This window comes from Callithrix jacchus, chromosome 22 (assembly GCF_049354715.1).
Source record: "Callithrix jacchus isolate 240 chromosome 22, calJac240_pri, whole genome shotgun sequence".
Lineage (NCBI taxonomy): Eukaryota > Metazoa > Chordata > Mammalia > Primates > Cebidae > Callithrix > Callithrix jacchus.
This window is the reverse complement of record NC_133523.1, coordinates 44,965,115-44,979,603: the sequence shown is the minus strand read 5'-3', so window position 1 is coordinate 44,979,603 and position 14,489 is coordinate 44,965,115. Positions and strand designations below refer to the sequence as shown.

General features: G+C 51.9%; 2 protein-coding genes and 1 non-coding gene across 4 annotated transcripts; 2 read left to right on the top strand and 1 right to left on the bottom strand.

Moving 5' to 3' along the window:
- Positions 1–295: 295 nt before the first annotated feature.
- Positions 296–4,532, top strand: C22H19orf84 (chromosome 22 C19orf84 homolog). Its single transcript, XM_008988502.6, has 2 exons — positions 296–1,972; positions 3,278–4,532. The coding sequence occupies exons 1-2, from the start codon at positions 1,938–1,940 to the stop codon at positions 3,795–3,797; spliced, it is 555 nt and encodes a 184-aa protein (XP_008986750.1). The 5' UTR covers positions 296–1,937; the 3' UTR covers positions 3,798–4,532.
- A 301-nt stretch (positions 4,533–4,833) lies between these two features.
- LIM2 (lens intrinsic membrane protein 2) lies at positions 4,834–14,418 on the top strand. 2 transcript variants are annotated; one of them, XM_008988501.5, is made up of 5 exons: positions 4,834–4,888; positions 5,368–5,548; positions 11,565–11,714; positions 13,689–13,823; positions 14,066–14,418. In XM_008988501.5, the coding sequence occupies exons 2-5, from the start codon at positions 5,374–5,376 to the stop codon at positions 14,125–14,127; spliced, it is 522 nt and encodes a 173-aa protein (XP_008986749.1). In that variant the 5' UTR covers positions 4,834–4,888; positions 5,368–5,373; the 3' UTR covers positions 14,128–14,418. The 2 variants fall into 2 exon arrangements, with proteins under 2 accessions (XP_008986749.1, XP_002762473.1); XM_002762427.5 differs by having other exon boundaries at positions 5,368–5,674.
- LOC118150325 (U6 spliceosomal RNA) lies at positions 10,996–11,104 on the bottom strand. The gene has a single exon (XR_004738438.1). It is a non-coding gene; the product is annotated as a U6 spliceosomal RNA (small nuclear RNA).
- Positions 14,419–14,489: the final 71 nt, after the last annotated feature.

Sequence of the window (14,489 nt, the reverse complement as noted above, 5' to 3'; positions counted from 1 at the left end):
GAGGAGCTGGGGATCTGGACTCTGAGGGGGGAGGAGCTGGATGGGGATCTGGACTCCTGGTTCTAAGGGAGGAGGGGCTGGATCTGGTCTCCTGGGTCTGAAGGAGGAGGAGCTGGGGATCTGGACTCCAGTCTGAGTGGGGAGGAGCTGGATGGGGATCTGGACTCCTGGTTCTAAGGGAGGAGGGGCTGGATCTGGTCTCCTGGGTCTGAAGGAGGAGGAGCTGGGGATCTGGACTCCAGTCTGAGTGGGGAGGAGCTGGGTGGGGATCTGGACTGCTGGTTCTAAGGGAGGAGGGGCTGGATCGGACTCCTGGGTCTGAAGGAGAAGGAGCTGGGGATCTGGACTCTGGGGTATGAGTGGGGAGGAGCTGGATGGGGATCTGGACTCCTGGTTCTAAGGGAGGAGGGGCTGGATCTGGTCTCCTGGGTCTGAAGGAGGAGGAGCTGGGGATCTGGACTCTGGGGTCTGAAGGGGGAGGAGCTGGATGGGGATCTGGACTCCTGGTTCTAAGGGAGGAGGGGCTGGATCTGGTCTCCTGGGTCTGAGGGAGGAGGAGCTGGGGATCTGGACTCTGGGGTCTGAGGGAGGAGCTGGATCTGGACTCCTGGGTCTGAAGGAGAAGGAGCTGGGGATCTGGACTCTGGGGTATGAGTGGGGAGGAGCTGGGTGGGGATCTGGACTGCTGGTTCTAAGGGAGGAGGGGCTGGATCTGGTCTCCTGGGTCTGAAGGAGGAGGAGCTGGGGATCTGGACTCTGGGGTCTGAGTGGGGAGGAGCTGGGTGGGGATCTGGACTCCTGGTTCTAAGGGAGGAGGGACTGGATCTGGTCTCCTGGGTCTGAAGGAGGAGGAGCTGGGGATCTGGACTCTGGGGTCTGAGTGGGGAGGAGCTGGGTGGGGATCTGGACTCCTGGTTCTAAGGGAGGAGGGGCTGGATCTGGTCTCCTGGGTCTGAAGGAGGAGGAGCTGGGGATCTGGACTCTGGGGTCTGAGGGGGGAGGAGCTGGATGGGGATCTGGACTCCTGGTTCTAAGGGAGGAGGGGCTGGATCTGGTCTCCTGGGTCTGAAGGAGAAGGAGCTGGAGATCTGGACTCTGGGGTATGAGTGGGGAGGAGCTGGATGGGGATCTGGACTCCTGGTTCTAAGGGAGGAGGGGCTGGATCTGGTCTCCTGGGTCTGAAGGAGAAGGAGCTGGAGATCTGGACTCTGGGGTATGAGTAGGGAGGAGCTGGATGGGGATCTGGACTCCTGGTTCTAAGGGAGGAGGGGCTGGATCTGGTCTCCTGGGTCTGAAGGAGAAGGAGCTGGAGATCTGGACTCTGGGGTATGAGTGGGGAGGAGCTGGATGGGGATCTGGACTCCTGGTTCTAAGGGAGGAGGGGCTGGATCTGGTCTCCTGGGTCTGAAGGAGAAGGAGCTGGGGATCTGGACTCTGGGGTATGAGTGGGGAGGAGCTGGATCTGGACTCCTGGTTCTAAGGGAGGAGGGGCTGGATCTGGTCTCCTGGGTCTGAAGGAGAAGGAGCTGGAGATCTGGACTCTGGGGTATGAGGGGGGAGGAGCTGGATGGGGATCTGGACTCCTGGTTCTAAGGGAGGAGGGGCTGGATCTGGTCTCCTGGGTCTGAAGGAGAAGGAGCTGGGGATCTGGACTCTGGGGTATGAGTGGGGAGGAGCTGGATCTGGACTCCTGGGTCTAAGGGAGGAGGGGCTGAAGAGGGCCTGGAGGCCTGAGGTAGCGGTCCTGGGGAGCTAGAGCCAGGTTCCGGCCTGCGCTCTTTCTTTCCGGGTTCTGGAGCACTCCGCGAGCCACGCCCCGTTTCGAACCCGGCCAAGCCCCGCCTCTCTCGGCCTGGGCCACTCCCCAACCTTCCCGGGCCCTGGAAGGATCTCGGAGGCGAAGTTGCTAGAAGAGACTTCTAAGGATCACAGTGGAGATGGAACAGCCGAAGGATGGGGCGGGGCCCGAAAGGTGAGACCAACGAAGACCTCCTGAGAAGGGGCACAGAGACCCAGAGAGAGGAGGAGATAGAGAAAACCCGAGGGAAATGCGCGCTAAGCAGACCCGCGTAGAGAATCAGAAAAAACAAAAAAGTCCCAAGTACCGTCCTAGAAACAGAATCTTGGTGAAAGAGTTGAACGAGATATTTAGAAACAGGCGGAGAGCTAGAAACGGATACTCATCAGACAGAAAATTTTTTTTTGTTTATTTTGTTCCCCGCCCTCCCCCCCCAAGATGGAGTCTTACACTGTCTTGCACCCGGGCTGGAGGGCGGTGACCTGATCTTGGCTCACTGCAACCTCCCGGGTTCAAGAGATTCTTCTGCCTCAGCCTCCCCAGTAGCTGGGATTACAGGCATGTGACACCAGGCCCAGCTGATTTTTGTATTTTGAGTAGAAACAGGGTTTCACCATCTTGGCCAGGCTGGTCTCGAACTCCTGACTTCAGGTGATCCGCCCACCTCGGCCTCCCAGAGTGCTAGGATTAGAGGCGTGAGCCACTGCACCCGGCCCAAACAGACATTTTAAAGAATACACCAAGAAATGTGAAGACTCCAGGGACCACCAGAGGGCTAGAGAAATCGTAGCTGTCCACTGTTTTAGCACTTACCAGACCCAGCCCTGTCATACCCACCTTTGATACCACCCAGAGCCATCTGTGGCGATAAACAAGGTTTGGAATAGGAAAACGACTTGTCCAAAGATACGTCGCCATAAGCGAGGCAACCAGAAATTGGAACCGACTTGTCTGATGCTGAAGTTAATGGCAGAGCTGTTTGTTTCTCTATAGAGAGATACAGATTAGAAAGAAAAAGGCCGGGCGCGGTGGCTCAAGCCTGTAATCCCAGCACTTTGGGAGGCCGAGGCGGGTGGATCACGAGGTCAAGAGATCGAGACCATCCTGGTCAATATGGTGAAACCCCGTCTCTACTAAAAATATAAAAAAAAAAAAAAATAGCTGGGCATGGTGGCACGTGCCTGTAATCCCAGCTACTCAGGAGGCTCAGGCAGGGGAATTGCCTGAACCCAGGAGGCAGAGGTTGCGGTGAGCCGAGATTGCGCCATTGCACTCCAGCCTGGGTAACAAGAGTGAAACTCCGTCTCAAAAAAAAAAAAAAAAGAAAGAAAAAGACAAGCGGGTGAGGAAGTCCCAGGGGGACACTGAGGATGGAGAGAGATGGCTACTCTCGGCAGAGGTCCAGAGACAGCCCAGCAGCAAGAAGGAAGGAAGTAAGGAGAGGCTGAGTCCCACTGATGTGTCTTTTTGCCTTTGTAGGAACAACCTGTCCCTGCCATCATCTGGGACTGAGCCATGGACCACTTCAACTGTCCCAGCCCTGCCACTCCTGGACGTCACAGACCCCACCCACCTGGGGCTCCCAGAGAGCGTGGCCTCTGTCACCGTGCCCATACGCCTGGACACCCTCTCCTGCCTCCTGCACAGTGCCCTGCTTGGGGTCTACACCCTCCAACAGTCCTTGCCCTCTTGCCCCTGCTATCCCCAGGCAGGCCACACCCAGCCAGGCACAGTCAGGAGGCCTTCAAGGGGACGCGGGGGCTGGGAAGTCAGGCACAGGCCAGGCTGGGGCCGGGGCCCACATCGATGGGGTCCCGGGAGAGCTGAGCAGCCAGAAAGGGGCCGGGCGGGGGGCCTTGGGGCTGGCCCCAGGACCCCGCCAATGACGCTGCCCTCACCACCAACACCATCTGCCCAGGATGGGAAGAAGGAAGCTCAAGATCCAAATCCACCCCTGGAAACACCACCAGCTGCTGAGGACTGGGAAACAGAGTACTAGGATCCCAGAGGGTCCAGCACCTGGTATCACAGTCACCCAGGAGGCTTTCCCTGGAGCCCGGAGTGACCTCAGCTCTGTCAGAAGAACCCCAAGAAACATCTTGTTCCCATCCTTCTCTGTCCCCCAAACCATGGTCCCAGGAATAGTTCCTGTGAGCCACTTGGTGAACCTGACCTAAGTCACTCGACTTAGAATCCCAAGCCAGAAGAAAACCTTGAACGCCATGCCAGGCCTGTCTCCTTGATGGCCTCAACCCCATGCCCAGTGCCATCCCCAACCACAATCACAATCCTTGCCTGATTCGCGACCCCCAGTGCTCCTCCAACCCTGTCCCCTACCCTCTTCCTAAGTCCAAAGCCACTCTGCCTCTCTTTTCCCCACTCTCAACACCCTATTCCCAAGTCCATTCATTCCCATCCCTGTCCCCAATCCCAGCTCCGCTTCTGCGCCTCAACCCAAACCCACCCTCGTTACCAACCCCTTTCTCATCAGCCCATGTTTAATGTCCTCTGAAACTACAGCCCTGAAGAGCCCCATCCTCAACCTCAGCCACAACTCTGTCCATCCTCATCTTCCTTCCTGTCCCAGCCCCAACTGTGATAGCCCCATGATGCCACCCCACAAAGAAGCCCACTCGTCCAACACATCCAGACACCTGTGACTCCCCCTGACCCCACTGCCTGCTCTTCAGGTAGGAAGCCCTGGTTGAACAATAAACACGTGATTGTCCCTGTATCTTGTGTGTCTGTGTCTGTGTGTGCATGCGCACTTACACAGCTCGGCCAAAGCCAGGATTGCTGTGAACAAGGCTGGCGATAATGGAGTGTGTCCAGGGGAGGTTCACAGAGGTCAGTGAGCAGCGGTTGGGGGCAGGGAACCCCCTGGATGCCTGCTTCAGCGAATTCCATTTGAGGCCTCTGCCACCGCTGCATTTCTGCCTGCTGGAAGCTGCTGGGTCGTGGGACCATTGTATAGGGAGGCTTAAGGGATTAGGAGAACCTAAGGGGGCCAAGAGGCCAGTGCCCAGGCTCAGCTCAGTCTGCACAGAGGGGCTGTGGCAGAAGGAGGGCTCGGCAGGCTCTGCCACTCAGGTAGGCACCAGGCATGGGAGCTGTAGCCCCCTCTTTCCCAAGTCCCAGGAGTCTGGAGCCCCAGCTCTTTCTTCTCCCAGGACCTGATGTCCCACCTGCTATCTCCTAGCTCCTTCCTTACCCAGCACCCAGGAATCCAGGTCCCTGGGCCCCTCCTCCCCTAGGACTCAGGAATCTAGGCCTCCAGCCTATTCCTTGCTCTGAACCTGGCCCCTGCCCTCTCTTTCTCAGGATGCAAGGCTCCAAGGATCCAGCCCCTCCTCCCTCTCATCTTTCCAGGATCCCTACCATCCTCCTCCCTCAGACCTAGGAGTCCAGGCCCCCAGTCCCCTCCTCTCCCAGGACCCAGGCGTCTAGGTCTCCATCTCTTTCTCCCAGGCACCCGGCATTCCATTCCCGAGCCCTCTCTTCCCCCGGTTCCTTCCTCCATCAAGTCCCAGGAATTCAGCTCCCAACCCCATCTCTCCCCTTCCCCACAGATCACCATGTACAGCTTCATGGGTGGTGGCCTGTTCTGTGCCTGGGTGGGGACCATCCTCCTGGTGGTGGCCACAGCAACAGACCACTGGATGCAGTACCGGCTGTCAGGCTCCTTCGCCCACCAGGGCCTGTGGCGGTACTGCCTGGGCAGCAAGTGCTACGTGCAGACAGAGAGCATCGGTGAGCCCCCCGGCCAGGGTCCAGGCCGCACCTGGGTAAAGAGCAGGGCGAACCTCGGGGCCCAAGGACACCTGTATTCCAGATGGAGAACTCTGCGGCTCAAAGAGGGAAAGGGAGCAGTCCAAGGTCACTCAGCATGGAGGGGGGCAGGACTGGGACTTCAGGGTTGCTTTCTAGCTGCTGTTATTGGGGTGCTGGTTTAGAGGTTAAGCTGGGAGAGGTGGCATTTTTTGACGCCTCAAAGGTGTCATGTACAGCAGTTGGGGTACTGTCACGGAGCAGCATTTTCCAAATATCTACTATGGACCAAGAACTATGTTAGGTACTGGGGGATACAGAAGAAATATGGGCCCTGAATTTGCTAAATACTGAGTAAAGTGTTTTTTCCTACTTACGGTGCTCCAGACCATAGAGAGAGATACATAGAGATATATAGTATATCGCATGCTACATAGCATCTCTAATATATTAATAAGTGAATATATACTACATTATAATATATGCAATTTATATTATTACATATAACATAATGTATAATATATGCAATATATAATGTAATATATAATGTGAGCATATTATAGCACACTTATTACATATATACATTAACAATATACAATATAGTATATATACATGCACCTATATTATATAATAAATTACTAATACATAATATATTGTATATAATATGCTACATATTATATAATGCATATATAATATATTGTATGTAATATATAATGTAGAATCCATTATATTACATATTCATTAGCTGATAGCATATATTATGCTATGTCTTGTATAATAAATTAATAATGTATATATTATACAATATATTTTATAATAAATTAATATATAATGTAGAGCATATTATATTGTACACTTGTTATATGATATGTCAATAAATTTGGCCGGGCGTGGTGGCTCACACCTATAATCCCAGCACTCTGGGAGGCCAAGGTGGGCAGATCACCTGAGGTCAGGAGTTTGAAATCAGCCTGGCAAAAAAGGTGAAACCCTGTCTCTACTAAAAACACAAAAATTAGCTGGGCACGGTGGTGCGCACCTGTAATCCCAGGAGAATTACAGGAGGCTGAGGCAGGAGAATTGCTTGAACCTGGGAGGCGGAGGTTGCAGTGGGTTCAGTTGGCATCAAGAGAATTGCTTGAACCTGGCCGAGGTAGGAGAGAATCGCTTGAACCTGGGAGTCAGAGGTTGCAGTGAGCCGAGATTGTGCCACTACACTCTAACCTGGGCCACAGAGCGAGACTCTAACTCAAAATACATACATACGTACATACATACATACCGGCAACTAATTCAGAAACTTTAAAAACACCAAGCAGACCCAATAAAACCCATCTGCACTTGGGTTTGGTCCCTGGGGAGCAAGTTAAGGCTCCTGCTCTAATTTTGGTGAGTGAATTACAGTTGGTGAGCAAATTAAGCCAGCTGTTTTGACAAATACCCAAGAATCCAGAGGACTGAGGCATGTTCCTGAAGTTTTCGGTTTTGTGGTTGTGATATTGTCCAACGGAAGGCCTTCATGGTGGCTCACGCCTGTAATCCCAGCACTTTGGGAGGCCAAGGTGGGGATCACCTGAGTTCAGGAGTTCAAGACCAGCCTGGCCAACATGGTGAAACCCCATCTCTATTAAAAATACAAAAATTAGCCGGGTGTGGTGGTGGGCGCCTGTAATTCCAACTACTCGGGAGGCTGAGGCAGGAAGAATTGCCTGAACCCAGAAGGCAGAGGTTCCAGTGAGCCGAGATTGCACCATTGCACTCTAGTCTGGACAATAGTGCAAGACTGTCAAAAGAAAGAAAGAAAGAAGGAAAGGAAGGAAGGGAGGGAGGGAGGGAAAGAAAGAACAAACAAATGAAAGAAAGAAAAAGAAAACAAAAAACAAGGAAAATGAAAAAAAGGAAAAAGCAACAAACAAACAAAAAAAAAAGAAAACAAAAAACGGAAGACCTTCACCAAGCCTCCCTGTCTCCTGCATCCTGGGGAGAGATAAGACAGGTGACTCAGGGCTGTCGCTCAGGGAATTCCCAGTGTGAGGCAGGAGAAAGGTAGAGGTGTCCGGAGTGACACAGCCAGAAATGAGAAGGAAGTGTGGAGTCAGACCTGACTCTGAAGCTTGTGGCTCCAGGCAAGCCTTTCCACTTCTCCCTGCCTCAGTCTACCCCTCCAGGAAACAGGGATCATACTGCCTCTCTCTCAGGCTTTGCCTGGTGAGACGGGTGGGCTAAGTCTCCTGTGCCTGTCACATCCAGCACAGTGGGGCTCAGCTCTTCCCCTCAACTACTCAAGTGGATGTGTGAGTTTTGAGGTCAAATCTCATGTCTCATTCTTTTTTTTTTTTTGAGACAGAGTCTCACTCTGTCACCCAGGCTGAGGTGCAGTGGCACAATCTCGGCTCATTGCAACCTCCACCTCCTGGGTTCAAGTGATTCTCCTGCCTCAGCCTCCTGAGTAACTGGGATTACATGTGCATGTCACTGTGCCTGGCTAATTTTTGTATTTTTAGTAGAGATGGGGTTTCACCATCTTGGTCAGGCTGGTCTTGAACCCCCGACCTCGTTATCCACCTGCCTTGGCCTCCCAAAGTACTGGGATTACAGGCCTGAGCCACTGTGCTTGGCCTCATGTCTCATTCTTACATACAACTGAACTACCCTTAGTGTTGTTAGGAGATGGGAGGGAGATTATCCATGTAAAGTGCTTAGAATAGCACGTAGGGCATAGTAAGCACTCAATAAATGCCAGGTATTATTATTAATAGTACTAGTAGTAATACTCAATGTATTCTATATTATTAATGAATGAATGAATGAATGAATGAATATTTTTTATTTATTTATTTTTGAGACAGAGCCTTTCTCTGTCATGCAGGCTGGAGTGCAGTGGCATGATCTCGGCTCACTGCAACTTCTGCCTCATAGGTTCAAGCAATTCTCTCCTGCCTCAGCCTCCCAAATAGCTGGAATTACAGGCACTTCCCACCACGCCCAGCTAATTTCTGTATTTTTAGCAGAGACAGGGTTTCACCATGTTGGCCAAGCTGGTCTTGAACTCCTGACCTCAAGTGATCCACCCACCTCAGTCTCCCAAAGTGCTCGGATTGATTATAGGAGTGAGCCACCGTGCCTGGCCAGTTGCTGGTATTTAAAAATCTGGAGTTTTTAACCTAAAAATCTGGATTTGCAGCTCTTTTCGGAAAAAATAAAATCCGAACTTTCATGCCACAAGGACCACATGTCAGCTGGGTATGAGCAGCAGCTATGATGCTTCCTTCAAGAAACAGAAACCACATGACAATGTGAACAGGAAAAGTTTTCTGTGATGATAGACTGATAGGCAGTACACTGGCAATCAATATGTGGGGCACACATGGCCAGTTCATCCCTCCCTCCACCCCAGCTGGTTGTGACCCCCAAGATCCCCTGCCCTGATCACAACTGAAGCCAGGCCTCAAAGCCATTTGCATTTTTCACTCTTAGCGTAACTATGGGAAACAAATAAACTGTAACGTGCCCCATAAGTCCTCCAGACTCTTAAACACCCAGAGATACCTGTATTCAGTATTTCTTTTGTTTGTTTGTTTTAATTGAGATGGAGTTTCACTATTCTCACCCAGGCTGGAGTGCAATGGTGTGATTTCAGCTCACTGCAACCTCTGCCTCCTGGGTTCAAGTGATTTTCCTGCCTCCACTTCCCGAATAGCTGGGACTACAGACATGTGTCACCACGCCCAGCTAATTTTTATATTTTTAGTAGAGATGAGGTTTCACCATGTTGGCCACAATGGTCTCGATCTCTTGACCTCATGATCCCCCTGCCTTGGCCTCCCACAGTGCTGGGATTACAGGCATGAGCCACTGTGCCTAGCCTCTTTTTTTTTAATTGAGGTGGAATTTCGCTATTGTCACCCAGGCTGGAGTGTGATGGTGCAATTCTGGCTCACCGCAACCTCCTCTTTCTGGGTTTAAGTGATTCTCCTGCCTCAGCATCCTGAGTAGCTGGGACTGCAGACATGCGCCACCTCACCCAGCTAATTTTTGTATTTTTAGTAAAGACAGGGTTTCATCATGTTGGCCAGGCTGGTCTTGAACTGCCGACCTCAGGTGATCTCTGCCTCAGCCTTCCAAAGTGCTGGGATTTCAGGCATGGGCCACCGCACTCAGCCTCATTATTTCATTTGATTTGATTTTTGTGGAGACAGCATCTCGCTGTGTTGCCCAATCTTGTTTTGAACTCCTGGCTTCGGATGGACATGGTGGCTCAGCCTGTAATCCCAGCACGTCGGGAGGCTGAGGTAGGAGGATCACTTGAGCCCGGGAGTTTGAGACCAGCCTATGCAACATAGGGATATCCCATCTCAACAAAAAATAAAAAATTAGCTGGGCATGGTGGTGTGCTCCTGTGGCCCCAGCTGCCCAGGAGGCTGAAATGGGAGGATCACTTGAGCCCGAAAGTTCAAGGTTGCAGTGAGCTAAGATGGAGCCACTACACTCTAGCCTGGGCGACAGAGTAAGACCCTGTCTCAAAACATAATAATAAGATGTAAATACTTTTAAAAACCCTCCTGGCCTCAAGCAATCTTCCTGCTTCGGCCTCCCACAGTGCTGGGATTCTAGGCCTGAGCCACCATGACCAGCCTGAATTAGCGTGCCAGGGCTGCCATGTCAAAGCCCCACAGACTGGGTGGCTTGAAAACAGCAACGTGTTGTCCCACAGTTCTGGAGGCCAAAAGCCCAAGATGAAGATGTGGGCAGAATCAGTCCCTTCTGAGGGCTGTGAGGGACAATCTGTTCCATGTCCCCCTCTCCCTGGCTACTGGTGATTTTTCTGGGAATCTTTGGTATTCCTTGGTTTGGAGATGCACCATCCCGATTCCAACCTTCCTCACACATGGCGTTTTTCCTGAGAGCATGTCTGTGTCCAGATTCCCCTTTTTATAAGGACATCATTCTTTGTTTTATGCTTTCTTTTGTTTTGAGATGGAGTCTTTCTCTGTTGCCCAGGCTAGAGTGTAGTGGCACAATCTTGGCTCACTGCAACCTCCACCTCATGGGTTCAAGTGATTCTTCTGCCTCAGCTTCCCCAGTAGCTGGGATTACGGGTGCCTGCCATCACACCTGGCTAATTTTTGTATTTTTATTAGAGATGAGGTTTCACCATGTTGGCCAGGCTGATCTTGAACTCCTGACCTCAGGTGATCCTCCTGACCAGTGGTGAAACCCTGTCTCTACTAGAAACACAAAAAATATCTGGGCATGGTGGCACACACCTATACTCCCAGCTACTCCGGACCTGAGGCAGGAGAACTGCTTGAACTCCGGAGGCGGAGGCTGCAGTGCGCAGAGATTGTGCCACTGCATTTCAGCTTGGGTGACAGAGGGAGACTCAGTCCCTTTTTTATTTTTATTTATTTATTTTTTTTTTAATTAAAAAAAATATGGAACACTTTGGGAATCTGCGTGTCATCCTTGCGCAGGGGCCGTGCTAATCTTCTCTGTATTGTTCCAATTTTAGTATATGTGCTGCCCAAGTGAGAGCAAGACTCAGTCTCTAAAAAAAGAGAGAGAGAGAGAGAGAGAATAGTAATTAGCAGAAAAACATAGGGAATCACCATTCATTCATTCATTCAACAAACATTTCCTGAGGCCAGAATGCAAACCAAATGTGTGGTGGGGTGTTTGTGACACAGAACCAACCCAGTGCCTGTCCTCAAGGAGCTATCAGGCTGGAGGGAGAGACAGACAGAGTCACAAGCCTTAGCCATGGGTGAAGATAATGACTGAGGGGTGGGTAGATCCTCCCTAGAGGAGGGGTCTTGGCAGCTCGGCTTTGGAGTATAAGTAGGAGTTTGCCAGGTGAAGAAGAGGGCATTTACAAAGAAGGGAAGGACAAGCTGGGTTAGGAATATAGAAAGGGGCAAGGCATTTTCATCTTAGAGGGAGCAGCAGATCTTACTTGGAGCAGCGGAGGCATGGGAGTGACCATGGGGTGCCCTCACAGCATACTGGAATGCCACTCGGGCCTTCATGATCCTGTCCGCCCTATGCGCCACCTCTGGCATCATCATGGGCATCATGGCGTTCGCTCAGCAGCCTACCTTCTCCCGAATCTCCCGGCCCTTCTCTGCTGGCATCGTGTTTTTTGCCTCAAGTGAGTAAGCCCACCCTCTCCCTATCCCTCTCCTTACTCTCATCTCAAACCCCAATCTGTCCCCACCCCTCAACACCGTTCTCACCCCTTACTCCTCCTCACACTCAGTCCCACCCCACCCTAATCCCAACCCCACACCCAAAACCAACCTCATGACTAGTTCCAGTCTATTCCGACACCAGCTGGTGTTCTACAGTTCAGTTCTGGTACTATTCACCTAAAATTAGTGTCAGACTCCAAAGGTTAAGAGCACAGTCCCTAGCAAGATGCCTCCACCTCAGATACAAGCTGCCAGTGGGGTCCCTGGGCCACCCATGTGTTTGATCCATTGGCTCCCAAGACCCACTCAGATTCAAAAATTTGCTGGAAGTGCGATACTTACAATGATGGTTCCATGATAGAGGACACAACTCAGGCCCAGGCAAATGAAGAGACACAGAGGGCAGAGTCTAGGAAAGGCCAAAATGCAGAGCTTCCAAGCCCTCTTCCTGTGGAACCAGGGGTCACCCTCCCAGCACACAGATGGTTTCACCAATGGGGGGCCCCACTGAGCTTCGGTATCCAGAGGTTTTTATTGGAGTCTTGTTAAACAGGCATGACTGATTGAATCATTAGCCAGTGATTGAACTCAGTTTCCAGGTTCCTTTCTTCCCCATATCAAGTGGTTCAGAGTCCCAACCCTCTAACATCGTGGTTGGCCTCCCTCCCTCCCTCCCTCCCTCCCTCCGTCCCTTCCCCTTCCTTCCTTTCTTCCTTCCTGCCTGCCTTCCTTTTCCTTTTTTGAGATGGGGTCTCGATCTGTCACCCAGGCCGGAGTGCAGTGCTGTGATCTCAGCTCACTGCAACATCCACCTCCCAGGTTCAAGTGATTCTCCTGTCTCAGCCTCCTGAGTAACTGGGATTACAGGTGTCCACCACCATACCCAGCTAATTTTTGGGTTTCTTTGTTATTTTTTATTTTTATTTTTAACTCACTCAAGTGAGATACTTTGCTATTTTTGAGACAGATTCTCATTCTGTGGCCCAGGCTGGAGTACAGTGGCATGATCTCAGCTCACTGCAACCTTCACCTCCTGGGTTCAAGCAATTCTCCTGCCTCGGTCTCCCAAATAGCTGGGACTACAGGCGCCTGCCACCACTCAAGGCCAGTTTTTGTATTTTTGGTAGACATCGAGTTTCACCATGTTGGCCAGGCTGGTCTGGAACTCCTGACCTTGGGATCCGCCCGACTCAGCCTCCCAGAGTGCGCTGGGATTACAGGTATTAGCCACTGTGTCCGGCCTGGTTGGTCTTTCTGAAGATCACACCCAACGCTGAGTCATCTCATTCATTACATAAATTCAGGTTGGGCCCAAGAGGCTCAAGAATAACAAAGATGCTCCTATTATTCAGGAAGTTCCAAATATGGATTCTCCCTCCCAGGAACCAGAGACAATGGCCAGTTATAATACAAAGCAGAAACCCCATCCCAACCCTATCCCCCAATCATCTTTACCCCTGCTTTCTTTTTTTTTTTTTTTTTTTTGAGACGGAGTTTCGCTCTTGTTACCCAGGCTGGAGTGCAATGGTGCGATCTCGGCTCACCACAGCCTCCACCTCCTGGGTTCAGGCAATTCTCCTGCCTCAGCCTCCTGAGTAGCTGGAATTACAGGCATGTGCCACCATGCCCAGCTATTTTTTGTGTTTTTAGTAGAGACAGGGTTTTACCATGTTGACCAGGATGGTCTCGATCTCTTGACCTCGAGATCCACTCGCCTCGGCCTCCCAAAGTGCTGGGATTACAGGCGTGAGCCACCGCGCCCGGCCTACCCCTACTTTCAACTCAACCCCCATCCTCACTCTTATCCTCATCCACAACTTACTTCGACCCCTTTCCCTAATCTTACTCCCCACCCCCATCGTTAGTTCCCTGCCGGTCTCCAAAACCACACCCAGCCTTAGTCCCACCTGTGTCCTACCGCCCTCTCTCCCCAGCCCTTTTTGTCTTGTTGGCCTTGGGCATCTACACTGGAGTCACCGTCAGCTTCCTGGGCCGCCGCTTTGGGGATTGGCGCTTTTCCTGGTCCTACATCCTGGGCTGGGTGGCAGTGCTCATGACCTTCTTTGCAGGTACTGGGGACAAGGGGCAGGAAGGTCAGTGTCCGGGGCAGGATGGGCAGCAGATCCAGTAGCAAGATGATAGGGTGTCTCACCTGGGTCCCACAGCACTGGGTCAGGACGAGACTCCAGGCCTCTGGAGTCTGGGGGCTGTGGATACCCAGGGAGAAAGGGAATAGAGTGTTGGGCTCTCTTGGGGTGGAAATGGGGCTGGGAGGAGTTTTGGGGGTCAACTGTAACTTTTTCTCATGCAGGGATTTTCTACATGTGCGCCTACCGGATGCATGAATGTCGGCGCCTGTCTACACCCCACTAAGCCCGATTGTGTCCCCCCCAACTTCATCTGGAAGTTAAAGTGAGGCCACTGAAGAGGAGGAGGAGGGTCTAGAGGCCTGAAATCCTGGTTCCTAGGGGAATGAAGGGGTCAGTTCTGGACTCTGGGTTGGGCGGGAGGCTGACTCCTCGTCCTAAGCTAGAAGGAGGAAGAAGGGGGCCTGTGGGAGGGAGCTGAGAGGACTCAAGTCCCCATCTGCCTGGCAGGTTGTTAGAAAAATGGAATCTCCATTAGAGCAACTTTCTGGGGTCGAATAAAACTGATGTGAAACTACTCAAGTGCTCATCCTTGAGGGACTGGGATGGGAGGAACAGCTGTGAGAGTGGTGGGTGTGGGCAGGGGTG